The sequence below is a fragment of the Marmota flaviventris genome, chromosome 17, assembly GCF_047511675.1.
Source record: "Marmota flaviventris isolate mMarFla1 chromosome 17, mMarFla1.hap1, whole genome shotgun sequence".
NCBI classification, from domain to species: domain Eukaryota; kingdom Metazoa; phylum Chordata; class Mammalia; order Rodentia; family Sciuridae; genus Marmota; species Marmota flaviventris.
The window spans coordinates 29646544-29673219 of NC_092514.1; the positions used below are offsets into that span (position 1 = coordinate 29646544).

The 26676-nt window shown below is 49.0% G+C and overlaps 1 protein-coding gene across 2 annotated transcripts; it reads left to right on the plus strand.

Annotated features, from left to right (window-relative positions):
• On the plus strand, positions 1-26676 carry Trpv3 (transient receptor potential cation channel subfamily V member 3). Of its 2 annotated transcripts, none has more exons than XM_071603526.1 (17): positions 1-119; positions 5134-5238; positions 5379-5465; positions 6165-6322; positions 7056-7232; positions 8757-8897; positions 12008-12288; positions 14394-14570; positions 15453-15611; positions 16300-16401; positions 17541-17614; positions 19978-20143; positions 22822-22888; positions 23621-23895; positions 24919-25031; positions 26272-26351; positions 26579-26676. In XM_071603526.1, exons 1-17 carry the CDS (start codon positions 1-3, stop codon positions 26674-26676), a joined length of 2379 nt encoding a protein of 792 aa, XP_071459627.1. The 2 variants fall into 2 exon arrangements, with proteins under 2 accessions (XP_071459627.1, XP_071459628.1); XM_071603527.1 differs by having other exon boundaries at positions 26582-26676.

The following is a 26676-nucleotide window of genomic DNA, read 5'->3' on the forward strand; positions in this document are numbered from 1 at the left end:
ATGCATGCCCACCCCAAGGAGATGGTGCCCCTAGTGGGCAGGAGGACCACTGGCCCCACTGGAAACCCTGTTGTCCTGACAGAGAAGAGACCGGCAGAAGTCACCCCCACCAAGAAGAGGTAGGACTGGCAGACTTGGACCTGGCTTCTGTGCAAGTGGAGCACAGAAAGCACTACCCTAAGAATCCCTTGCTTCCTGTGACCTAAGAGCATCAGCATCATATGGGGTGGTCTGGTGTTTAAATAGGTATAACTAGGGGGAACAGCACTGCATACTTTGCTGGAGATATCTGTGTGACTGTATGACTCCTGGAGGAGTCAGGGGACACTAAGGAAGGCTCCTGGAGGAGGAGAGGGACTGTTGGAGCCATCTTTGAGACAAGGATGGAAAAGGTGGGTGGGAATTCCAGGTGGTATGGACCCTCAACTAAATACATTTTTCACATACACCAATGACTTTCATTTTGTGTATGCCTGACCAGGTTAATCAAGCTCTCTAACCACATCCGTGTAAAGGAAATTTTGTAAACAAAGAAAAACAAAACAAAACAAAACCCAGTTCCATGTATGAAAACCAGCTACCAAAGGTGGAAGGTACTATGAGACCATAGACAGATTCTGGATAGCCTGTATAATTTATTGGGGACTTGCAGACAGAGATGTGTCATGGGAGGCATAAGACAGGAGGATCCTGACACTCCAAGGCTGGAGGAAGGGGTTAAAGCTGGTCTAGACAAAGGTGGCCGTGAATGTACCTGGATTTCTCAATATTAACATGTCCCATGACAGTTCGGTGCCGGTCCTGGTGTTAATGGCTAGCACAACACTTTGGACTCTCTACCTTAAGGACTTTATTTGTCCCGTAAAGTTTGTGATACGTGCCAGGGTCATATAGCAGGCAAAAGGGAGATTGTGACCAAGACGGCTGTAGTCAGGCTGGATCCCTGCATGGGGACCCTGGCAATGGCACCAACTCGGAGGATGATAGTTAATTGGGATTATGGCAACCAAGTGCTCAGCACAGTGCCTGGTGTGAGGCCAGTGCTCAGCATGTGTCCACAGTCAACAACTTGTTACCCTCATCATCGTCACTGTCATTGTTACTCTGTGAGGCTCCTGGGAGCTGGGCTGGTTCATTCCACTTCCCAGCTGGGGAGACTGAAGAGGGCAGGGGCTTCTCTAGGCTCACACCTTCCTGCTTCTGAGCTGCCTCCAAGGCAGGTTCTCCATCCCTCAGCGGATTGGTGCTTCTTGGATGGGCCAATCTAGAGCAGAAGGCCACCTCAGCTGTGCCTCCCTTGGACCTAGGATGGCCATTTGCTTTTCCTCCTCTGTTCTCTTCCCAGGTCTCCTCTTGGGCCTAAGGCAAGCTTGGTGCTTTCCTTCTGTTTTTTTTTTTTTTTTTTCAAAGACATAATCATTGAGGTATTCTGTGTATCAGGCCCAAGGTTAGACCCTGGACAGGGAAACAGGGACACTGGGATGGGGACCAATAAGAAGTTTGGTGTAGCTGAAATGCTGAGTGGGGAGAGGAATTTTGGGGGCAGTGAATCTCACTGGGGCTGGTCTTGGGGGGTCAGTTAAGAAACTTGGACAATCCTGAGGGGAGTGGGGAACCCTCAGGAGGGTTCAGAAGTGAGGGACTTCCCATGGGACAGTATGGTGAGATTTGTATTTTGGAAAGATTACGTTGGGTGACCCACGTGGATGATGGATTGGAGGGGAGGCAGAGCCAGGGAGGTCACGAGGAGGTTGTTGGGAAGGCCAGGTGAGGTCTGAGCCTGGGTTGTTAGGGATGGAGAGGAAAGGACAGATCAGAGAGGTATTAGTGTCATGGGATCTGCTAGGAGAGGGAAGGGAGAAAGAACCGGAGTCACCTCCTTCTGGTAGGTTGACTTGGAGAGATGGTGAGGCCATCCCTGACTTGGATAATGTGTTACACCAGCTACCAAAGGTGTAATACATTATTCAAGGTCACAAGGAATGGTCCAAGTTCAGGTGTGGAATTCTGGGTGAGAGGCGTCTGAAAGGTATATAGATGGCGACTCCATCCTGGAGCTCAGCAGAGGAAACTGGGTGGAGATGGAGATGAGACAAGTATCTCAGGAGCAAGAGGGGCAGCCTGGGTCTGGATGTGCCCGTCCAGGAAAGAGCAGAAAGATCTGTGAGCTACGTTGGCAAGGACCACCTTCCCCTCTCATTTTCCCAGGGGAGGTTCAAATCTTGAGGAAGGATTGAGGACAGGCTTTTGGAAAAATCCCAGGGTCTCCCCGCCACAGGATCAGTCTACCTTTTCTGAGCCCCTCGCCGTTCATGGACTGCTCTAGGTGTCACTCTTACTGGTTGACTGCTTGGCCCAGTCGAGGGTATGAGGTGTGATCTTTGTCTCCTGAACTGGTGGCCCAGAGATGCTCCAAGGGCTCTTGTGTGAAGGTCTGGACATCTCCTGCAGAACTGAGTATAAGACTTAGGGTTGTAGACAGGAAAAGAAAAAAATATATGCAAAGAAAGAGGGCGACCCTGAACAGGAGGGAACCGTGTACTAATGACAGAATTGAAGGAACCAGGAAGTCTATAGCCCGGAGAGATTTTTTGGACCTGGGGGCTTTGCCTGAGCATCATGCTGTTCCCTGTGAGCAAGGTGGTACCCAGGATCAGAGATGCAGGCCATAGGGGGCTGTGGGAAAGCTGGGCATTTCTTGGGACAATGCAGGTGGCCAGACAAGCTCCTTTCCAGCCCTGGACTTGCTCGCAGTCCTGGAGTTATTCCTTGGGAGGAACAGAAATGCAGGAAGAAATGGTTTAGAGTTGTCTGTGCACCTGAATTAACAATGCCCAGGTGAAGACCTTTGGCCTGAACCAAAGGTAGGAGTAAACAAGGATCATTGGCAGTGGGCAGGAGTCAGGATGTCCTGGGCCAAGACCTGGCCATGTGCCTACGAAGGTGGGAGGGACGTGGGGTGCGGAAGCAAGTAGGCAGGCACGAGGCAGGCCCTCACGCCTAGCAGCTGTCCATCCCAGGAGTTTGGTCCTTGCCCAACAATTGGGTCCTCCCTAGCAGGGTTTTTGTCACTCTCTTCCTCACATCTTGCACTCCAGCCACTGGGGATGTCCTTCCCAAGACTCAGCCCTACCCTTCCTCCCCAGGACACTTTTCTCATGCTGCCCTCTCTGCCTCCAGGGCTTTTTCCTGAGCCAGCAGAGCATCCTATCCCTGTCTTTAGCTGCAAGGAACTTTGCTTCCCTTGAGCTCCCACAGCCCTACCTTCCTCAGAGGCCGAAGCTGACATTGGGATGATATATTAGCTCTGGTTGGGATCTGTGAGGATGCAGTCCCTGGAAGGGTCATTTCCCCTTCCTACCCTCTATGTTTCTTACACGGAGCATGTGAGTAGTTTTTGCGTTAAGTGGATGAGACCATGAAGGAGCAGGAAAGGAAGAAGGAAGAAAGGAAGAAGTCTTTTTGGGAAGAAGTCTTTGTTTTTGAATCAGGTCATAAATTTCCTTCTGATGGGCAGGAGCCAAGAAGGCGAGGGCCAATGTCTCAGCCAGCACTGTCCACTGCTCCACTTATGCTCCATCTCTGGATTAGCGCTGAGCCTTCTAGGCTTATATCGAGGCCAGTTCTGGGCCCCTCCTGCCTGCCCCACCCTGGGCAGTAGCTATATGGGGCAGCCTCCCTCTGTGGCCAACCTCTCCTGCTGGTTGGGTTGAAAGCAAGTCCAGAGGGCTAAACTGAGAGCAGAACAGTGTGGATTATGGTGTGAACTGGGAGCCTGGACACCAGCAAGCAGGTTCTCAGGCCAACTTGGTTTCTACTCTGTGGGGGGAGGGTGGCCCTAATGAGCTGCTTCTCCAGTTATCTCATCTGTAGAGTGGGACCACAATCCCTTCCCTCCTGCCCTTCCTTCTGAACTTGACTAAGTGGGACTGTACTTTGGGAGATTTTTTCGGAGATCTTGTGAGGATGGGAGGGAACCTGTTGGAAGGCATCAGGAAGCAAAGGTTCTTGGGAGCCTCGTGTGCCTGGAGAGAGGCCTGGCAGTGGGAGGCCACCGACCTGGACACAGTTAGCAGATGTGCTGCAGCAGCTGCAGGGTGGGGTGTTGCTGCAACTGAAGTCACCCTCGGCCTGATCCTTATCATCCTAGTTGTCGCCATCTCTGAGTGTGGGATTAGAGTCTCCATGCTCACACACATCTGTATTTGTGTGTGTGTCTGAAGATGAGGCCCAGGGGCTATAGGGCTCAGTGGACTATGGCAGGCCCCGGACCACACACTGGGTCTGAGTCTTGACTCTCTTGTGGCAGTATCTGTCCTTCTCTGGGGTCAGCCAAGCCACAGGGCCTCTTCTGCCAGTTTAGGAGAAAGCTGGCCCAGGCTCTGCCCCTCTCCCCTCACTGCCTGGGCTTTCCTTTTTGACTCATCAAAAAAGTCAAAAGGTGTCTCAGCCCTGCCCCCTGAGCCCTCAAGTCCCCCCTGCTCTAGATCAGCCTTTTCAACCTGTTTTCTGTTGTGATAAAAAACAAAACAAAATAAAACAAAACAAAAAACCTTACCCTTTGCTGAACAAAGGGACCTGGGACAGGAGTGGGGATAAGCTAGTGTGATTCAGGCCTTTTCTCCCTCCCTCAAGAGCCAATAAGGCCTGCATGGATCTTGGAGTCCAGAGGCCTCCTCTTGCAGGGCTCTCACTTCAGACCTGAGTTCTGGGGGCAGCTGGGTGGCCATGGGAAAGCTAGCTCTCTGGGTGCCCTGTTCTCATCTTTGAAAAATCCTCTAAACCTGAAGGCAGCTGCAGATCCCCAGGTACTGGGCCACCCCCAGTAGAGACTCTGTGGTTTCTCCACCCAGCATTTCTAGCAATAGGAGTCACCCAGACTCAGTCTCAAATCCAGGCTCTGCCACAGTGCTGCATGTGACCATGTTGAGTTGGGTTACCCCAGAGCCTCCCAGGGGCTCATCTGTGAACTGTGATAGTGCCTGGCCCTAAGGGCAGCTGTGAGGGCTGGATGAGGTCAGGCCACGCAGAGTTGGCTGAAGTGGGGGGGAACCCTCCATGGCAAGGGTGCAGGATGCACAGGTAGACAGGTGGTGCCCCAGCTCTAATGACCTTGCTTGGGTGTCCCCTCAGTGCACACTTCTTCCTGGAAATAGAAGGGTTTGAGCCCAACCCCACTGTTACCAAGACCTCTCCCCCCATCTTCTCCAAACCCATGGACTCCAACATCCGGCAGTGGTGAGTATCAGCCCCTTGTTTAGCCCTCAGCTCCCATGGGTGCCCAGAAACATGCCTTGGGCCAAGTAGCCTGGCTTGGCTGTGGGGAACTACCATTTTTAAACTTGTCCTCTCTCGTTCCTCCTGCCCCATACTTCCAGCATCTCTGGCAACTGTGATGACATGGACTCTCCCCAGTCTCCACAGGATGATGTGACAGAGACCCCATCCAATCCCAACAGTCCAAGGTGAGTCTGGCCCTTCCCCATCTCCCACTGGGCCTACCAAGGGAAGCAGGTGAGATAAAACTTTGGAGGCCTGGGCCATGGTTGTGGCATGGAGGACATTTAGTGGGGGAAGTGGAATATCAAATTCTATAAATTGTAAAATAATACCTGATCATTATAAAATAGTATACAGAGGATCAATGACTTTAGCACAGGACCACTTATGTAAATTTAAAATACATGCATTGAAAACAGCAATATGCATTTTGCAAAAACACATGCAAACAAGAAGAGACATCAGTGTATCACCAGGACTGTCCATTTGGAGTATGGGGACAAGGATGGATTGGAAAAGTTCAAGTGGAAGGGGAGGTGATAAGATCTATTTGTAGTGCAAAATATGAAAGTGAAATTTTCCTTCCCCTAGTCCTGTATTTCATGGTAATTTGCTGTGAATAGTTAGACACATATTCTTCCTGATTATTCCTAAGTATATCCAGATACATATTTTGATAAATGCGATCACATATGGATTGGAAGGGGAGCTTCATGGGGCAACATGGAGCCCCAAAGCACAAACACAGGGTTTGCAGGTGTTGTGACAGGCCTGTGAGGTGTCCCTGAAGGTCCAGCAATTCTATTGGGGAAGGGGTGATGGTTGCAGGGCAGGGGGTAAGGGGATGGTGTGCACAGTGAATTGAAAACATTTTCTGGCCTCAGCGCAAACCTGGCTAAGGAAGAGCAGAGGCGGAAGAAGAAGCGGCTGAAGAAGCTCATCTTTGCAGCGGTGTCTGAGGGCTGCGTGGAGGAGCTGGTGGAGCTGCTGGCGGAGCTGCAGGAGCTTTGCAAGAGGCGCCGCGGTGGCATGGATGTGCCCGGTCAGTGCCTGGTCCTGGCAGACGCTGCAGGTCTAGGGATGCCACTTGGCTCTTGATTCCTGCCCCATCTCATGTAGGGCTGGGTTTTGAGGAGCCTTAATTCAACTCTGAGGGCAGTGGGGAGCTATGGAAGTGTTTAGGCAGGTGGGCATCATGGCCTGGCTCCTACATGTTGCTGTTCAAACAGTGTTGGGACCCTGAAGGAGGGCTGGGAGATTTCTTCAGGCATGGCATTGTCAGAACTTGGTGACATGGGGATTGAGGAAGAGAGAAGAGTCCAGGGTGGCACCATTTGGACTTGGTGGATGGCAGGGTTCTTGCTGTCTGGGGGACCCAGAGAAAAGCAAGTGGAAGAGAAGATCCCAAATAAGATCTATTTGTAGGCTCCAGGGAGGGAGAAGATGGAGATAGAGATTTCAAGGTATCAGCACAGAGGTGGACAGAGGGAAGCCAGGTGAGACTGCCCCTTGCCAGGGATAAGGTGCAGAGGTCAAAGAGCAAAGGGCTTTCTTTGGCAGGAGAAGGGAGAAGGAGCCCAGAGCTGGAGAAGGAACAGCTGGTAAAGAAGGAAGAGTGCTAGGAAGTTCACGGTCAGGGAGGCCAGGCAGGGGACAGGGTGGGGAGCAGGATCTTGAGGCGAGAGGCTGCAGCTCCCACACCCTCTTCTGGGTTGTGAGGGTCAAGGGCAACCTGTCCCTCCTGCCCACTCCTCCATCTGTGACCCTGCCTGTAGACTTCCTCATGCACAAGCTGACGGCCTCGGACACGGGGAAGACCTGCCTGATGAAGGCCTTGTTAAACATCAACCCCAACACCAAGGAGATCGTGCGGATCCTGCTGGCCTTTGCCGAGGAGAACGACATCCTGGACAGGTTCATCAACGCCGAGTACACTGAGGAGGCCTATGAAGGTATCCTGGCTGCCAGAGGCTGTGCAGATGTTTCCCAGGTCGGGGTGCCAGGCCACAGGGCCACCAGAGACACTGCTACCACCTAGAAGCCTGAGCGCACAGCATGGTGCTGGGCATGCAGCAGGCACTCCCCTTGCCCTTCCTTCTTTCTACAAGTAACTGAGCACTGACTATGCGCCAGGTGTTATTTTTGGCACCTGGGTTAACAAGACAGATTAAGGTCACTGCTTTAAATAAGGTAATTTTAGACAGGAAATCTATGGAAATAAAGGTAATATGACAGAAAGGGGCTGGAGATAGGCCACTTTAGCATGGATGGAGAAAGGGGCTCTTGACTGCATGATGAGAAGGATCCAGAGTGGGGATGAGTGAGGCATGTGGCAATGGACAGGAGCCTGGAGATGAGGCTGGACATCCCAGCAGGGGCCCAGAGAAGCAACTATGTATCATCATCATCATCATCATTATTAATGGTCCGTTTGAGTCTTGGTGCTGTGTAGATGGTGCATGGAGACAAATTTGGGATAGTATTTCTCTACCCGGGAAAGTCATTGTGAATAATCAATAAGATATGTGCTCGTTTGCGTTTTTAGAGTCAGTAAACAGCCTGTTAAGGTTAGATGCTTGTGGCAAAAATAATTGGTTCCTAATTGGTCATCTTGCTGACATGCCAGTGGGCACTAAGCATCTCACCTTTTTCCAGGTGGAGTCTAGCTCAGGCCCTTCACTGTTCTTATTAAGAAAACCATTTTATTACTTAAACTCTGCAAATTGTCAAAAGAGTTTTTGTCATATATAAGAAAACACCAAGGATGTGTCACATAGAAGCTATGGAAAAGGGGAGAGGAAACCCAGGGAAGATTGCTGCTACTGAGGGTTGAACTGCACATCGAGCTGGTAGTAAAAGCAAAGAGAGAAACTGAGTGAGCCATACAATATTCTTAGCCTGGCACTAAGGAGTTGATGCTAGTCCTGTAGACAGATCAGTGCATCAAGTTTGGCTGTCTTGATTCTTCTCCCTTTTCAGTCCCCTTCTGTGCCCTCCTCAGGGATGTAGAGATTTCACTCTTCTGGCAGCGGATTCCCTTGAGGGCAGGGATGGAGTCCTTTCCCCACAGTTGATTTTCTGGTGCTTTTATAGGGTCTCACATTGGAGATATTTAATATAGATTTTTTGATTGGGTGGACAAATTAAAGTTATTAGTATCTCCATCAAGGCCTTGTGTAGTGGTCACAAACCCTACTCCTCTCCTTTCTCTGCGGCCCCTTATCTCTTCCTTCTTTCATGAATTTGTCTCCTGCTGGTGGGCTTCTCTCTCTGCATAGTAGAAGGAGCAATTTTTTCCTGCCGCCCCAGAAACCAACCTTGCCCCACCATTCTGTCCCCTGACGATGTCTTTGAGGTCCTCCCTTCAATGTTTTTAGGCAGTCCCCGCCACGTGGGGCTGCGGGATTCCAGGATCAGTTAGGTTGGTCCCCGGGTCCCAGCGCTGAGCGCCCCTGCCCGACCCCGCCTGTCCGCAGGGCAGACTGCGCTGAACATCGCCATCGAGCGGCGCCAGGGAGACATCACCGCGGTGCTCATCGCGGCGGGCGCCGACGTCAACGCCCATGCCAAGGGGGTCTTCTTCAACCCCAAGTACCAGCACGAAGGCTTCTACTTCGGTGGGTGCCGCTGTCGCCCGGCTTGGGCTGGGGGGTGGCTTCCTAGGGAGGAGGAGGGGATTGGATGAGCCCGAGGGGGAGGGGAAGGGGGAGGAGGGAGGTGGACGAGTGGACAAGTGGGGGAGGGGAGAGGAGGGGGGGATGAGTTGGGGAAGGGGAGGGGCAGGGGCATCCGCTGCTCTGGCTCGGGCCGGTGGTACCTGCCCCCAGAGGCGGTGGTGGCAGGCTGGAGACCCTTTAGCCAGGTAGCAGGTCCCAGGCTACGGAGGACAGAGTCTGATTGGGAGGCTGCTGAGACAGATCCATCTGAGCAGGACCCCTAGGGTGGACCAGAGAAAGAAGGGCCTGGGGAGGCAGGGTGGAGCCCCAAAGCCTGCAAACCCCGGGACATCACTTGGCATTAGAGGGCACATAGGCAGTCACCTGAGCAACCCTTTGTGGGGAACAGAGACTTGGGGGAGAGGGACGGAAAAGAGCCCGGTTTCATAGGAGAGAGATGGTTTTTGAGAAGGGAAGTGACTTTCCCCAGCCTAGTATGGCCTCCATGTAGGTAGGTGTCCTCGCTTCCAACTCTGATCTCTGTCCCCTGTGCTCAAGGCCTCTCAGGGAATCAAAAGTGAGAGAAGCCAGCCACAACCACCTGTAATCCTGGAGGCTGGTGAGGCTGAGGCAGGAAGACCACAACTTCAAAGCCAGCCTCAACAATTTAGTGAGACTCAGTTTCAAAATAAAAAAAAAAAAAAAAGGGCTGGAGATGTGGCTCAGTGATTAAGTACTCCCCAGGTTCAATCCTTGGTATGGAAAAAAAAAAAAAAAAAGCAAGAGGAGGAAAATCTCTGACAAGTTGGTGAATCCAACAGCAATTAGGGTTAATATTTTTTTAAAAAATCACATTCTCCAAAGAATACTGACATTTATTTGGGAATAATAGAGCTTTGCAATGGGGATATGCATGCCATAGTGAACTGTGGGCATACTTAAAGAGGTTGAGCAGGGCACGATGGTATACCTCTGTAATCCAGCTATGTGGGAGGCTGAGGCAGGAGGATTACAAATTTGACACCATCCTGGGCAATTTAGCAAGACTCCTTCTCAAAATAAAAAAATAAAAAGAGCCAGGAATGTAGTTCAGTGGTAGAGTGCCCTTGGGTTCCATCCTAAATGTCTGTCTGTCTCACACACAAAGAAGTTGAGTCTAGGGGAAGTTTTAATGAGAATTGTGTCAGATATTTTGAAGCAAATAATCCTTGGCCACAGTGGTTGACAATAAGTGTGGTATCAGTCCAAGGTTGAAGAGTTTGGGGCAGATGTTTTTGCACTGGTACTTTTTGTATAAGGTTGTGGCAGCCCCTATTCAAGCTAGTGACTCTGGCAGAGTGTTTTTTTTTTTTTTTTTGGTACCAGTTCTCAGGGACACTGAACCACTGAGCCACATCCCCAGCCCTATTTTGTATTTTATTTAGAGACAGAATCTCACTGAGTTGCTAAGCACCTCGCCATTTCTGAGGCTGGCTTTGAACTCATGATCCTCCTATCTCAGCCTCTTGAGCCACTGAGTGGCAGAGTCTTTTGTGAATCATGTGAATCATGTGTAAGAGTCCTTCCTTCATAACCTCCCAGCTTTGTTTACTTTTTTTTTTTTTTCGTTAGGTTTGACACAAGTTATTCCATTTTGATTCTGACAATAGTCAACATTTCTTTCACAGATGCTCTGGGTGGAAAAAAAGTTTAAATGTGTAGTTTAGATCTGGTGACCTCACCCACTTAATTGCACAGTTGTGTTATTTCCACACATGCTTAGAGCTGTGAACCACCAACATGATCAAGACAGGCCACCAGCAGCTCTGCCAGATCAAAACATTTCTCTGAGTAATTTTACAGGAAATTGCCAGCCTTGGCCTGAGAACCACTCGCCTGTTTTCTCTTCTGGGTGGCTTTAAAAAAAAATATTTTTAGATGTTGATGGACCTTTATTTGTTTATTTATATGCAGTACTGAGAATCAAACCCAGTGCTTCACACATGCTAGGCAAGTGCTCTACCACTGAGCCACAACCCCAGCCCCTCTTCTGGGTAGCTTTTTTTCTAGATGGTTCTGTGAGTCCTGGAGGACAGGGTCTTGTCTAGTCAATATTGTGTCCCCATTACCCAGCACAGAGCCTGGTTGCAGTTGGTGTTGGGAAACCTTTGTTAGGTATGAAGAGAGGGGACAGGAGGAAGAAGAGGAGGCAGGAGCCTTGGCCTCCAGCCGTGGTGCTGTCCCATGCTTGCTATTTGACCACTTGGGAGTCAGTGGCCTTCTCTTTTCTTAAAAAACATTTATTGAGCACATACTATCTGTGTCAGGAACTGTTTTAGGTGCTTGAAATATATCAGTGAGCAAAACAAAGATCCCTGCCTTCATGGGACTTATATTGTAGGTCTGGAGAGAGACCATCAATAATAAACATTATAAATAAGAATGTTATGCATTATGTTAGAAAATGGAAAGTGCTATTTAAAAAAATACAAAGTAAAGTAGGGGAAGAGGAACCAGAAGTTCTGACTGTGATGAGAGGATTTGATTTTAAATAGGGTAAGGTTAGGGTGACTCACAGAGAGGGCGATACTTGAACAAAGACTTGAAGCAGGTGATAGAGTGAGCAATGCAGAAATCTACATGCCGAGGGAACAGCCCAGGCAAAAGTCCTGAGATAGGAAAATGCCTGGTGTGTTGGAGGGAGAGGAAGTCCATTGTGGCTGGAGGGGAGTGAGGGATAGAGGAGGAGAGGTCAGAAGATGCAGGGCTTTGTGGGCTTTCTTTGGAACTGGGGCTTTCATTCTGGGAAGGTGGGATTCACATGTTAATGGCGGCAGGCAGGTGGGTGGACTGGGGTGGATCTTGCTGCTGTGCTGAGCACAGTGTTAGAGGGCAGTGGGGAAGCAGGGAGGTTGGTTAGAAGGCCACAGCATCAGTAGAGCTTCAGTCTCTGTTCAATTGGGAGAGGAAGAGACCATCAAGGAACCTCAGGAGTCAAAGCCACTGGGACTGTCAGGCTGTGGACCCCTGGGGCCTGGGCACACTGCTTCTGACCCCTGAGATACCTGAGTCCCAGTGCTCCCCTGGTCCAGGTGAGACGCCCCTGGCCCTGGCGGCATGCACCAACCAGCCCGAGATCGTGCAGTTGCTGATGGAGAATGAGCAGACAGACATCGCCTCGCAGGACTCTCAGGGAAACAACATCCTACATGCACTGGTGACGGTAGCTGAGGACTTCAAGACCCAGAATGACTTTGTTAAGCGCATGTACGACATGATCCTGTTGAGGAGCGGCACCTGGGAGCTGGAGACCACCCGCAACAACGACGGCCTTACGCCACTGCAGCTGGCCGCCAAGATGGGCAAGGCCGAGGTGGGCCAGCGGGCCAGGGCGGCGGGAGGTCGGGGAGGTGCCGCTGCCACTCTGCCAGTGCTGGTGCCCTCCTAAGGATCCTGCAGAACACTGCCTTAGCCCTGGGAAGGTCCCAGCCTTAGATCCAGAGTGCGGCTGTGGCCTGGGACAGGTTATTCTGAGTGACAGCCAGTGAGATGTGGGCACCCCCCTCTGGATTTCAATGCCACAGTCTGTTGTTCTCTCTCTTCTCCTGGGACTTCCTTGCTGGGGCTGAGATGACACAATGTCTCAAATGCTTTGTGCCTGAGTATTTCTGTGTGGTGCTGGACCCAAGCAGAAGTTGAATATCTGACCCTGAGGGCCTTAGGCCTCTCCTGCGGACAGGTGTTCCAGAACGACTTCTCTGGGCCCAGAACTGGCTTTTTTTCCCAAGGTCAGGACTCAGGTTCTTTCCAGGGCTCAGATCTAGAGACCTAAACCTGCTCCTCAGCCTTTGAGCCTGGGAGGAGATGGCGGCTCTTAGGAGACTTCAGGGCAGGCAGTGGCTTTGAGCAATCACAGCTGTGCACACCCCTCCCTAGTCAGCTGCCCTGAGGGCTTTGGGTGGTGTTCCAGTGGCCAGGGCTGGGGACCACAAGAGACCTTTTTATTCTCCTACTGGGGGAGGAGGAGATGGGATTGGCTTCAACAGAGGAGGAATTGTGTCCTTGCCTCCCCCTTCTCCTCACCACCCCTGGGTCACAGCCTTCTGGGGGCCTTGATAGTCACATTGTGGTTTCAGATTTAACCTCCTTCAGGGTCTCATCTCTGCATAACACGGTGGCACATGCTCTCCCTGCCACCCCAGCTCAGGGCAGAGCCTCCCTGTGGAGGCCAGTCTAGGGGAGGCACCTGTACCCCTCCCCACTCCTTTCCTGGATGTTGCCCAGGGCAGCCACTCTTAGGGAGTGGAGGGTACGTGACATAAAGCAGACCCTGCCCTTGGGGATTTTATAGGTTTGTCTGTGTGGTGGGGAAACCCAGTCCTAGGAGCTCTCTATCTGGGCTGAGGAGACCGTCTTATCATGAGAGATGGCAAGGGAATGCTGCTGGGTTGTGCAAGACCCATGCTGTGACACCTCCTACTCCAACAGCACCTCCTATTATGTCTTGGGCTCCTGACCCAGGAAGCCCTAGTCCCCAAACTTGAGTAACCCAGAGCTCAGCTTTCCGGAAGTAGTGAGCTGGATAGTGGGTGGCCCTCCAGTCACCTCTATCTAGTAGTCTCCTGGGTCTACCCTCCCCACACTAGCTTTCGGTAATTGGTGGTGGTTTGGGTGTTTTAAAAATTCCCCCAGACACCTAACATTCAACAGAGTTTGAGGATCACTGACCCCACAGCTGGCCAGAGTGGTGAGCCTCAGTTTGACTGAGGGTGGAATGAGAAACTGGACATCAACTTCTAGCTTCTTCTCAAGTCCAAGCCAATTGGAAATTGTTACCAAAAAATGATCAATTCCATTAGGGTGCAGTGGCACATTCCTGTAATCCCAGCAGCTCAAGAGGCTGAGGCAGGAGGATCATGAGTTCAGAGCAAGCTTCAGCAACTTAGTGAGGCCTTGTCTCAAAATGAAATATAAAAAAGGGCTGAGGGGGCTGGGGTTGTGGCTCAGTGGTAGAGTGCTCACCTAGCACGCATGAGGCCCTGGGTTCGATCCTCAGCACCACATAAAAATGAAATAAAGATTAAAAAAAAAAAAAAAAGGCTGAGAATGTTAAGGGCCCCTGGATTCAATCCCTGGTACCAAAAACAAACAAACAAAAGCAACCAAACAAAAAATCAATTCCTGGGTTCTTCACTGAACTGGAGCCCCAGCTGGTGCAAGGATTAGGAGTTGATGGTGCAGCTTTGTGTAGCCTGTGAGGGGCCTTCACATCTTTGGTCCCCAGTGAGATGGGCAGAACTGGAGCTTTGCACCCATTCCACTGATACTGCAGGGGCCCAGGGGTCATGGTGCAGATGCGGGACTCAAACCATCTTGATGGAAGCATCTTTTGGGGCCTGCCCCGCCTCTGGCTGGCCCAGCCCTGTTGGCCCCAAGCCCCATGCTGTGGCTGACAGTTGTTCCCCTTCCTATCCCCAGATCCTGAAGTACATCCTCAGTCGTGAAATCAAGGAGAAGCCACTCCGGAGACTGTCAAGGAAGTTTACTGACTGGGCGTATGGCCCTGTGTCGTCCTCACTGTATGACCTCACCAACGTGGACACCACAACAGACAATTCTGTGCTGGAGATAATCGTTTACAACACCAACATCGATGTGCGTCTCCTGGGCAGTTGGGAGGGGCAGGGAACTAGGGCGGGACCTCAGTCTGCCACTGGGAAGACCCAGGCAGCTAGCTCCATGGTGCCTGGAGTCCCCAGGGCTTTCTCTCAGCAGCAGAATTAGACATGGAAGCAGGGGTTGGGGGCTGGGGAGACGCTGGGCTCCACTGTTCCTGGTCAGCCTCAGATTGCGGACCCTAATGGTGAAGGGTCTCTGGGTTCCAGAATCCTGGGAAGTTTGGGGTGTGAATATAGTCCATATGGCCTGGCTTGGAATCCTCTCTCCTTCCAAACCTGGTTCCACATGAGGATCTGGGAGTGCCTGGCTTCCTGGAGGAGGTTGGAGTAGGAGATTAGTGAAATTGGAGGTGAATAGAGAGGATCAGCTCCGAGAGGTTTTTAGCTCTTGGGAGGAGTGAGACAGAAGGCTGTTGGTATTTTACCAAGTTTTGCTTCCCAGAGCCTGCCTTGTCTAGGGTTTCTCTGGACCCTTGCAGCAGCCTGGTTGGTAGGGCAGGAATTGTTATCATTTTATAGATGAGGAGATTGAGGCAAAGAGAGGGTCATGGGCTGTCCTAAGGACACACAGTGAAGAGGAAGATTGGGATTGGAACCCCTTTTTAGCCCTCCCTCCCTGCTATGCAGCAGATGCTCCTGCTGGAAGCCCCACTCTCCTGGAGCATTTCCCTGCTGTCTGTGTGCTTTGGGAAGAGCCCAGGTGCCTTTCCACCATTTCCAGCCAAACCAGTCCATTGGGCATAATGACCGGTCCCTTCAGCCAAAGGCCCCACTGACTCAGAGCTCATAATGGGCCCTTTGGAAGTGGTCCTTCCCTGTCTCCTCATCTCCATGGTGACTGGTGGTGTTCTCCCCACAGAATCGGCATGAGATGCTGACCCTGGAGCCCCTGCATACGCTGTTGCACATGAAGTGGAAGAAATTTGCCAAATACATGTTCTTCCTGTCCTTTTGCTTTTATTTCTTCTACAACATCACCCTGACTCTCGTCTCTTACTACCGTCCTCGGGAGGTGGAGGTATGTGGGTCCTTGGGGATGGATGGGGAGGTGAGACATGGAGGAGCTTGGACCTGTCCCTGGGCAGATGGGGAAATTGAAGCCCAGAGAGGCTTAGAGATTTGTGTGGGGGTCACCTTCAAAGTTTCTAGGGAACTGAATGTCTTTAGAACTTAGGAGGGCTAAGCTCCAGGCACTTAGCCCCAGGGGAACTCATGTTGGGGAGAGTTGGGGAATCAGGAAACCCAGGCCCTGTCCAGGCTTTTGATCTGAATCTAGAATGCATTGGGTGTTTCTGCTGTGAGGGCCATAGGAGATGGGAGGAGGGTGTGGTCACTTGGCCAAACTACCCACCCCTCTGGGCCTTGGTTTCCCACCCAACACCAGAGCACAGAAGGGCTTTGTTGACTATGTTAAGAGGCCCTGCTGAGTGTCTGGTGATGGATGGGTTCTGGGAGGGATGAATGCCACAGGGCATGTGGAGGAGTTGCACAGATTGGCTTGTCCTGCTCACTGTGGAGTTCTGGTTCTCACCAAGGGTAGGGAAGGCAGGGGCAGGGGCCTTCCATTCCCTCTCAGGCTCTCTACAGAGATGGTGTTCCAGGCTGGCCTCTGGTCTAGCTTGAGGGCTGTGTGTGTTGTGGTCCCTGGAGCTGGTACTGCCCACCCTCCTCACTTTTCTCCTCCCCCTCCTCACTTTCTCCCACAGGCCCTCCCACACCCCTTGGCCCTGACGCACAAGATGGGGTGGCTGCAGCTGTTGGGGAGGATGTTCGTGCTGATCTGGGCCACATGCATCTCTGTGAAAGAGGTGAGTGAGCTTCTGAGACTTTCCAGACTGCTCTGTGAGGCAGGCAGGGTGAGGGCAGGCCTGCTGCCATGCTGCCCTGCTCTACCATTCCTGATGGGCTTGTGGGGAGGAATTTCCCTTCCAAGCCTTAGATCCCCAGTTAAAACATGGGAATAAGTGAATAAGGCAGACCTGGTCTACCTACTTCATTCCCTCTGTCCACCTTCCAGTTTATCCACCCTTTACCTCTTTCTAGCCACTCAGTGAGCATCCGCTTCTCCCTGTCCTCACCCATCATCCCCCACCCAGCTGCTCTCAGCCACCCAGCCACTCATTCATGCATCCATGTACCCATGCTACCTTACCCACCATCCTTCAATCCTCTATCCAACCATCCTTCCATCTGTTTTGTTTTTTTAATTTTTATTTTTTGTGGTGCTGGGGATTGAACCCAGGGCCTTGTGCATGTGATGCAAGCACTCTACCAACTGAGCTATATCCCCAGCCCCATCATCCTTCCATCTGTTTATCTGTGCATGCATCTATCTAATCCATCCATCCATCCAAGCAATGAATCAACAGGTGTATTCTGAGCACCTTCTACATGTGAGGACTTGGGTGGTAAGGATGGAGTTTGCCCTCTTTGGTTCACAGTTTGGTAGGAGATAGATCATGGGCACAGACATCTAGCTTTTAAGGTAGACTTGGAAAAGTGCCCTAAGTTGGGCAGAAGAAGGGACTTTTATCTAGGGGCAGGGGGAGGGAGGGAAGCTTGAAGACAATGATAGCACTTAGGCTGGTAGGGTAGGGTGCGATACAAGGACATGGGGACAGGATCACACAGGGTAGTTGTGGGAAACAGCATGAACAAAAGCTCAGAGGCTGGAAAAGCTAGGTCATTTTTGGAGAATGGAGCTGTCGTGATTATGTGGCTTTGCAGGTTCTGGGGTGAGGATGGGGGTCAGGAGTTAGAGAGGTAAGAATATCTGAAGGAGCAGCCCTCCTTACTGTGGGGTCACCTACATGTCCCTCCCTGGGTTCTGATTGGACCTTTGCAAACTCACCTCTCATGGAGTCTCAGTCCTGGGGTGAACTCCCTCCCTGAGGTCCTCCAGTGAGCGGCATGCAGAAGACAAATTTTTCTTTTCCTTTGTCCCTAGGGTATCGCCATCTTCTTGCTGAGACCCTCGGATCTGCAGTCCATCCTGTCAGATGCCTGGTTTCACTTTGTCTTGTAAGTAGGTCTTTCCTCTTGGTCACACCTCAAAGGCAGGGCCCAAGTCCTCTGTTGTGGCTGCCATGTCCCTCTGGAGTAGCTACTCCACCATTTCACCATGACAGGCCTTCTGCCATGGTTACATCCCAGGGATCCCCTCTCTTGCATCTAGTAAGAAGGGCACACAGATGTGCCACATAACTGTGGAGTGGATCAGAAACCCTTAGGACAGCCCCAACCATCTGGTGAGAGTGATGGCTGACTCTGTCCACTCTGTCACCGAGCCTCAGGTGGCAGGCAGCATAGAGAAAGCCTGAGAAGGTGTAGCGGTTCTGTTTTCTTGTTTACAAAGTGATATTCCAGGGCAGCCCCTCCTAGTTGCATGGGACCTCAAAGTTGCCATCTGGGACCTTAGCATATCAGGACTGGAAAGCACCTGAGAAATCACTGAGTCTCATGTACAGATCCCCTGAAGCTCCCAGAGCTAGGAACTGAGTCACCTGAAGTCACATGGCACTTCAATGACACTCCAGTAGAAATCCTAGCTCACTAGTCATTTTACTCCCAACTGATGCATACTTGATGGCCAGAGGGCCCCAGGCAGAAATCCCAGCTCAGCAGCCTCTCTGAATGAGGTCAAGTGCAGCTAACATCAAAGGCTCATGTGACCTCTGTCACTAAATGAACAGAGGCTGATTCAGCTTTACTGCCATGGTAATGGGATAGAATCTGCAGCTTGGAATGAAGAATGCCAAGCTCCACAGACTGGAGTCTCTCTTCTGAGCATTTAAGAGGCTGGGTCTATGGGATCTTGAATCTGGGCCTAATGCTTCCAAATATCTACTTATTTTATTAAGTATGCACCTGCCTTCCAGAGACATGAACTCAGTTCTTCATCCTTGTGGGCAAATGGGGTACCCAGATACTGCAGTAAATGGATGGGCCAGGTGCAATACTGCCCCACATGCAAGTTGCATACACATCTGTCACCTTTGAGGAAGCATGATTCCAGAGAAGAATGTATTTATACAACTACTGGTTTCAGTCCATTGCCCTGTTCTTCTGATTCTTTATTGTTTTGTTAGCATAGAGAAAGGTGGAGACATTCTTCCTCATTTCATTCCCACTGCAATTGATCATTCATTTGTTCTCCACTCTGCCAGAAAAACAAGCTTTATGTGTCCTAATTATGGTTAGGCATTTTATAATTGTGGAAACTGTCAGATGTTATAAGCAGGAGAGTGTTTTTAACCCTATGGTTGGCAGAGTATATGCACTGTTGATGAGTGCGTTTGGATATCCTCTGTGTGGTATATATTGTACTTTAAAAATGTAATTGTGCTAAAGTGCGCATAAAAATAAAAGCATCTTGACCATTTTTAAGTGTTCAGCTCAAAATTGTGAAGTACATCCAACTGGCTGGGCAACCAATCTTGCAAAACTGAAACTGTGTACTTAGTAAACAATAATTCTCTTTTTCCCTCTCACACCCTTGCCGCCACCTTCTATTTTCCATCTCTTATGAATTTGATTACTTTGGTTACTTTGTGTAAGTGGAGTCTTATAGGATTTGTCTTTTTGTGACTGACTTATTTTGGTTAGCATATATTAAAGCTTTTTTCTTTCTTTCTTTTTTTTTTTTTTTGAAAGAGTAGGTTTTGAAGGACTTGATTGATTTTTAAGTATAAATGTTGGCAGCATTTTTCACTTTGGTTAAAAATGTAATTATTCACTGCATCCTTGGTGTAGCCTAGTGGTTCCTAAATCTATATGGGAATCATAAATCATGTTTTAAAAACCATACATCCTCCTGGGCTGCATGTCAGAATCTCCTGGAGCCCTGTGGTCTGTGTATGTGCGTGTGTGTGTGTGTGTGTGTGTGTAAATAAATGTATGTAAAGTATATATAAAATATATATACATATATAAATGTTTTTTTTTGTACCAGGGATTGAACCCAGGGGCACTCAATCACTGAGCCACATCCCCACCCTTTTTTGTATTTTATTTAGAGACAGGATCTTACTGAATGGCTTAGGGCCTTGCTACGTTGCTGAGATGACTTTGAACTTGCAATCCTCCTGTCTCACCCTCCCGAACTTCTGGGACTGCAGGTGTGCACCATCTCACCTGGCTGTATTTTTTTTTTTTTTTTTTAAGTCCCTGTCAGTCACAACTAGTCCACAGTTGGTCCTGACTTGCATTTGGCGATGTCCTCAACAGGCTGGAGTTTAGATGTATGGATCCAAGGCAGCCTTTATCTTGTCAGTCCGGGCCCCCAGGGTGACTGTTCATGGGGTTTAAGGTTTGAGGGATTTGAATGTCTCTGCCCTGATGCTGAGAAGTGAGTAAGGCCCTTGTCTCCTGTGTCTCCTGAACAGTTTTATCCAAGCTATGCTTGTGATACTGTCTGTCTTCTTGTACTTGTTTGCCTACAAAGAGTACCTCGCCTGCCTCGTGCTGGCCATGGCCCTGGGCTGGGCGAACATGCTCTACTACACACGCGGCTTCCAGTCCATGGGCATGTACAGCGTCATGATCCAGAAGGTACGCAGGGAGCTGCACAGGTGGGAGGGCCCTCAGAGGGTGCGTCTTTTTTAGGTGGGTAAACTGAAGTCTGTAGAGAAAAAGGGCTTAACACATGGCAGTCGATCCATGGCTCCTTCTCCCGAATGCCATAGTCTTCCTTGGCTTTTGGTCACACTTTAAGTGTCCACATCTTACAATTCCCAAGCTTGTTGGATGTAGAGAAGGAACACACTTTGTGAAGGAAGTTCTCATCCCTGGACAGTGGTGTGCTGGAAAATATGTAACAATTGCTCTGTAATGTATTTGTGTGTGTGTGTGTGTGCGCGCGCGTGTAAACCAGCATATGTATATAAATACATACGTTTATTGCATGCAATATGCTTTAGTATAAGTTCCACATAGCTAATTGAGTCTCACAGAATACTTAGTTTTTAATTAAACTCTTTCATCTGTTGCCAAACTGCAATTGACAAATGTGTGTTGTTCCAGTTTATGTTTTATTTTGTAAGCAGTTAAGATGAGAGTGAAACAATGAAGACTTAAGTTGAAACTTCACTAGTTTGTCCACGGCTGGGCAACTTCTTTCCTGAATAGGATAATTGTTTGCAGATACTGGAAGGCCCTCTTGTTGCTATTTGTGGGCTATTTATAATGTAACAGCTATGGACATTTTGAAGTTGAAGCTGCCTTCACATTTTCTCTATCACTGATTTAAATACACACATAGACAGCAATAAAACAGTGAGTCAATCTGATTTGTAGTGTTTACCACTCTTCCTGCTGTCAAGCTCCACCATGGCTGATTTCCTGTTACTGACATTATGTTGCCAAAGACAGAAATTGGGAAGAGATGTGCAGTTACACATCCTTATGTAGTGTTTCCAACATGGGGCTACAACAGAGGTAAAAAACCCTCAAAAACATAGATATTTGTAAAATGTAGTAAAATAATCAGGGAATGATTAGTTTTGAACATTTATTATCTTTATTTTTAATATGTTTATATTATGTTTTGCAAAAAAGTTGATTTCTTTTTCCTTTGCTATATTGAGAAACCATTGACAAATAAAATTGAAATTTAAGGTGTACTGTGTGAGGAATATGAATATATATATATATATATATATATATATATATATATATAGTGAGATATATATATATATATATATATATATATATATAGAGAGAGAGAGAGAGAGAGAGAGAGAGAGAGAGAGAGAGATAGTGATATACACACACACACACACACACACACACACATACATACACACATTGTGAAATGTCGCCAGGACAGGGGTCTTGAGAAGGTTCCCCAACACGGAGGTGAATGTCAGCTTGAGCCATGAAGGTCCTTGATGTCACTGCAGAAAGGAATTTAAGGATGGGTCAAAGTGAGACACAGATGGAATTTACTGAGAGAAAGAAGGTAGTAGACATTCTGAGAGACAGGGTAAGGGTGACTAGTCTTAGGCATATTTATGCATGTCAAATCTGTAGTGCAGAGACTTGGTCTAAGAGGGTGTTTTCGGTTCTTTGGGTCTCTGACTTGATATGTTAACCATTACCTGCCAGGGGTCATTTTCCTTTCTTTGTTTTTGAGGAAAAATCGCTAATAATTTCCCCATGGAGTTTTTATCGATCTGCTTTGTGGATTGAAACAGTACTACACTGGGGTAATACTGAGGGCTCGATTAAGAGCACGAAATGTAGATGCAGTAATCAGATTCCAAAATATATATATCAGAGTCCAAAAATATAAATCACAAGGATATCTACTTGTGGAAGAAAGATATCCTCAGACTTCTTTTTCCTTTAGAATCAGGTCAGGAAAGAAGTTATTGACAGACTCAAGGAATAAAGTCTAATGGTTTACTTAATTATTTTGTGACCGAAGTTTGTGAAAGTGACCTTTAAATCTGGACTTTTAATCCATGGTAAAGTGGACTTTAGATCTGGACTTTAAGTCATGGTGACTCTTGGTTTGTCCGACATGTCTCCTTTCTATCTATCCTTATGTTTTCTACCTCAAAATGGTCATCCATTTCAAGTTACTTAATGCATCCATTACCTTGCATAGTTACTGTGTGTGTGTGTGTGTGTGTGTGTGTGTGTGTGTGTGGTGTTGAGAACATTCAAAATCTACTCTTGGCACATTTCAAATATACAAATTGGTACTGTTAACTACAGTCTGAAGCTGTACGTTAGATCTTTAGAACTTAATTGTCTTATAATGAAAAGTTTGATTTAGTTCTTAAAAATGACTGTGTTTCACAAACATCTCACAAAATTTACAAAAATTTAACTGTCTAACAGCCAGCTCACAAAATTCATGAGCATTCAACATTCAGCTCTTGGGAGCTGGTATGAGCTGGCTCCAGCATGCCACTGCTTCCAGGTGGGTCGAGGACTCCAGGTAGGAGACCCTATCGGGAGAGGGAGAGGGTAAACAGGGCCTGAGTTCAGGAGGTGGGGGAGAAGAGAACCTGGGGCTGACCCCAGGACCAGAAGGCTTCCTGGAGGAGGCAGAGGCAGAGCTGAGTCTAGAGCATCAGGAGGGTTCTGCTGGGGGAAGGGAGAATGGCCTGAGTGAAGGCAGGGTTAGGGCCCAGGGCTGGGAAAGGAAGGGAAGAAGCAAGGAGATCAGCAGATGGTGAATAGGTGCTCACGCCTTACACTTGAATCCTGTTTCTTTATAGGTCATTTTGCATGATGTCCTGAAGTTCTTGTTTGTATATATCGTGTTCTTACTTGGATTTGGAGTAGGTAATCGCCTCATAAATAATAGTAGCATTTGTAAAGCACTTTATGTAGATGTCAAAATGACACAGCACACGCAGCCCTGGCAACAATTACACCAGCTCCTGATGAGTGGGGCACCTGTTGCTCTCAGTGCTTTCTAAACAGCATCTTTTACTTCTCTCAACAACATGATCGAGTGGGAATCATATCCCCATCCTCTAAGCCTCAAGTAACCAAGGCTGGGAGACCCAGCCTGTCACTCTTACCCATCCACACGGAGGCAACTGCCACCCACTTTCACATCCTTCATCTTCGTTGGCCCTCACAATCCAGGATAGGCCCGGCAAGCATTTTAAGCTCTGTAGTACAGATGGGGAAACTGGAGTTCACAGAGATTTGATGGATGATCTTCAAAAAATAGGAGCACAGCAAAAGTGAGGCACTCAGCAACTCAGTGAGATACTGTCTCTAAAGAAAATACAAAATAGGGCTGGGGATGTGGCTCAGTGGTTGAGTGCTCCTGTGAGCAAGGGCTGAACAGGGGGTGGAGGAGGGAAAGAAGAGCTTGGTTCTGTTAGGCATGAAGGCCCCTGCAGGAGCTCAAGGTGGAGAAACCAGCCTGATAAGGCCTTCGGGGTCCAGAGGGAAGAGGCAGAGGTCTGCAGTGTGTGTGTGTGTGTGTGTGTGTGCGCGTGTGCAAATGTTGGGTAATTACCCAGAAAGGCAGAAGCAAGCATCCCCTTATGTCCCTTTTAGCCCTGGCCTCGCTGATCGAGAAATGTTCCGAGGACAACAAGGACTGCAGCTCCTATGGGAGCTTCAGTGACGCGGTGCTGGAGCTCTTCAAGCTCACCATAGGCCTAGGCGACCTGAAAATCCAGCAGAACTCCACGTACCCCATCCTCTTCCTGTTCCTGCTTATCACCTACGTCATCCTCACCTTCGTCCTCCTCCTCAACATGCTCATCGCCCTGATGGGAGAGACAGTGGAGAATGTCTCCAAGGAGAGTGAGAGGATCTGGCGCCTACAGGTGAACTGAGCTGGGCAGTGACTCGGTGTGGAAAGCTCCCCAGGGACTTGGCTCAGCACCTGGTCATCAATCACCATCAGCACCGCTGGGTCTGGGGCAGGGCCTGGGAATCTGTATAAACCAGGTCTGAGGAAGCCTTAGTCCAGGTTCTTTGAGTACAGGGTGTAGGGAATGTGGCACGTATGAGAGAAACCCAGCCTTATGGGGATATTCCGCTCAGAGTCAACAGTGTGCTCTGTGGACGCTGAAGTGTGACTTAGATTGCATTAAGAGAAGTATAAGCTACAGGACAATGGAGATGACAGTTTTTACTGTGCTTTATCCTGGCCTTAACACTCCTCCCTTGTTGAGGACTCCAACCCACAGGATGGGTCCAGAGATGATGACCAGGTTTGGGAGAGGACTGGAGACTGTGCCTCATAAGAAATGGTTGTTGAAACTAGGGTCGAAGAAGGAGAGAGTTCTTTCAGAAATCTGCCAAGCTACCTTGAAAGAGGGAGCAGCCCCCTTCTGTGGCCCCAGAAGGCAGAAACGAGGTACATGGGGTGGGGGTGGGAAATGATAGGGAAGACAGTCTTTGATTTGCCACAAGAAGATTTCTAATCATTATGACCTTCTTAACTGGGACTGTCAAAGATGTTCAGGAGCAACTGGGCAAATTATGAGCAGGAGAACTGCAGAGGGAATTCCAAACCTGGGAGGAGGTGTGGGACTACATGACCTCTGAATTTCCCCCAGATGAGATTCCAGGATCCTAACATTTTCAGATAGGAGGCTCCTGGACTTTCAGAGACATTATTTACATCAAATCTCTGACATTATTTAACTCAAATCTCTTTCTCAAACTTTCTGCTTTTTTGTGTTTGAATTCTGTAGGTTAGCTCAGGATCTATGTATTAAGCCTCCAGCGAGGCTGCAGGGGACTGTTTGATGGTTTGTGTGCACTTTGTGTGTGTGTGTGTGTGCGTGCTCCTATGGAGCTGGGCTCTGAGCAAAGAGCTGAGGCTTGTTTTTTTCCCCCAGAGAGCCAGGACAATCTTGGAGTTTGAGAAAATGTTACCAGAATGGCTGAGAAGCCGATTCCGGATGGGAGAGCTGTGTAAAGTCGCAGAGGGAGACTTCCGGCTGTGCCTGCGGTAAGGGAGGGGAAGGCCCTTGGGTGGACAGAGGGATGAGTCAGTGGACAGCGGTGTGGTAGAGAAGCACAGTTGACACTCACTTGCCAAGACACACCTGCCTTGTGGCTCCTCAGAAAGTGGGATTTGCTCTTATGTGGGCACAGGCCTGGGATGAGGTGCCTGAGCTTCAGAAGGGAGTCAGAAGGAGACTGAGGCTGGCTCGTGGGGGTCCCCTCTGCTCTTTTGAATGTGTCTCTGTGGCCTTCTCTGTCTGACTTTGAGGATATTTGCCAACCTGATAGCCTTTGTCCTGTCTATACTATGTGGGTTCATGTGACACCCTAGGACTTGGGGGCACATTTGCCATTGCCAAACAGAAAGTGAGTTACTTTCCATAGTTCTCAAGCTTTCTGACTTTTCAAAACAGTCCTCTTTCATCCCACGGCCACCTTTTTGGATAAACATATCTCTTCCTAACTACTACCTGACTTCCTGACCCTATCAACATCTTTTTTGAGTGGAACTGTACTTACTTGTCTTGACTGCACTTCCAAACCCCTGAAAACCATGATGTCTGGCTGTAATCTACACCTTAAGAAAAGTGTCTGATTTGGACACTTTTGGTCCAAAAAGTGGTGAAGGGTCCAACTGGGGTCCAGGTCCTTGGTGTTTTGAATAGAGAATTGAGCAAGGAGAAGCAGCCATAGTGAAGATTTATCAAAAGTTAAAGTACATCGTTAAATTGGAGCCGGCCGATTGGGAGAAAATGGCTCAAGGCCAATGTCATAGAGTCTCTTAAATTTCTTTCCTGTGGACCTGATTGGAGACCCTGCCCCATTTGTTTTTGTTGGTCACTTTATTTCCACCTAATTGGGATACACAACTTGTGGTGGGAGTTGCTATGGTGATAAGCCCTCTAGTGCTGGAGTTGCCATGGTAACGGGACTTATCCTAAACAGGAATATGATGAGTCATCTCCCTGTCTTGTACTTCAGCAAGCATTTTTCCTGAGTCCTGCCTCTGTCACCTTGGCATCCCTACACTCCTACCTCACCTCTAGGCCAGGGAAAAATGGGACTTGGGTGGGTTTCAAACCCTCACCATGCTAGTGTGCCTGGATGGGGTAGGGGTGTGCTGGATCTCTGGGATGCACAGAAGGGGAGCTGTATGGAAACCAGGACATCCCGAATGCAGTCTATTTGTTTGCATTTGATGAAGTGTAGTTGTGAAGTAGTGAAAATGATGACCACACTTGTAGGATCAATGAGGTGAAGTGGACCGAATGGAAAACCCATGTCTCCTTCCTTAACGAAGATCCGGGACCCATCAAACGGACAGGTACTGTTGCTGTGAGGTGGTGGGGGCCCATTTCTCTTTGACCATGTGACCTTGTGCATATCAACTCTGACGGCCTGATTGTCCCCAACTATAAAATGGGAGAGTGAATTAAATTGGTTCTTAGGGCCTCTATCACTCTAACTTTTAAAAATTAGGTGGTACTCTAAGACATGGAAATGTGGTATGCAGAGTGATGTACATCTAAAATAGCCTTTCTTTTTTAAAAGCAGATATCAACAAAATCCAAGATTCTTCCAGAAACAACAGCAAAACCACTCTCAATGCGTTTGACGAAATGGATGAATTTCCAGAAACTTCAGTGTAG

Bases quoted from the DNA above. Each gene is read 5' to 3' on its own strand.
- Trpv3 (XM_071603526.1), top strand. From the start codon at position 1: ATGCATGCCCACCCCAAGGAGATGGTGCCCCTAGTGGGCAGGAGGACC. The intron at 22,889-23,620 runs GTAATCGCCTCA...TGTCCCTTTTAG, and splicing joins CTTACTTGGATTTGGAGTAG to CCCTGGCCTCGCTGATCGAG. The intron at 25,032-26,271 runs GTAAGGGAGGGG...CCACACTTGTAG, and splicing joins GACTTCCGGCTGTGCCTGCG to GATCAATGAGGTGAAGTGGA.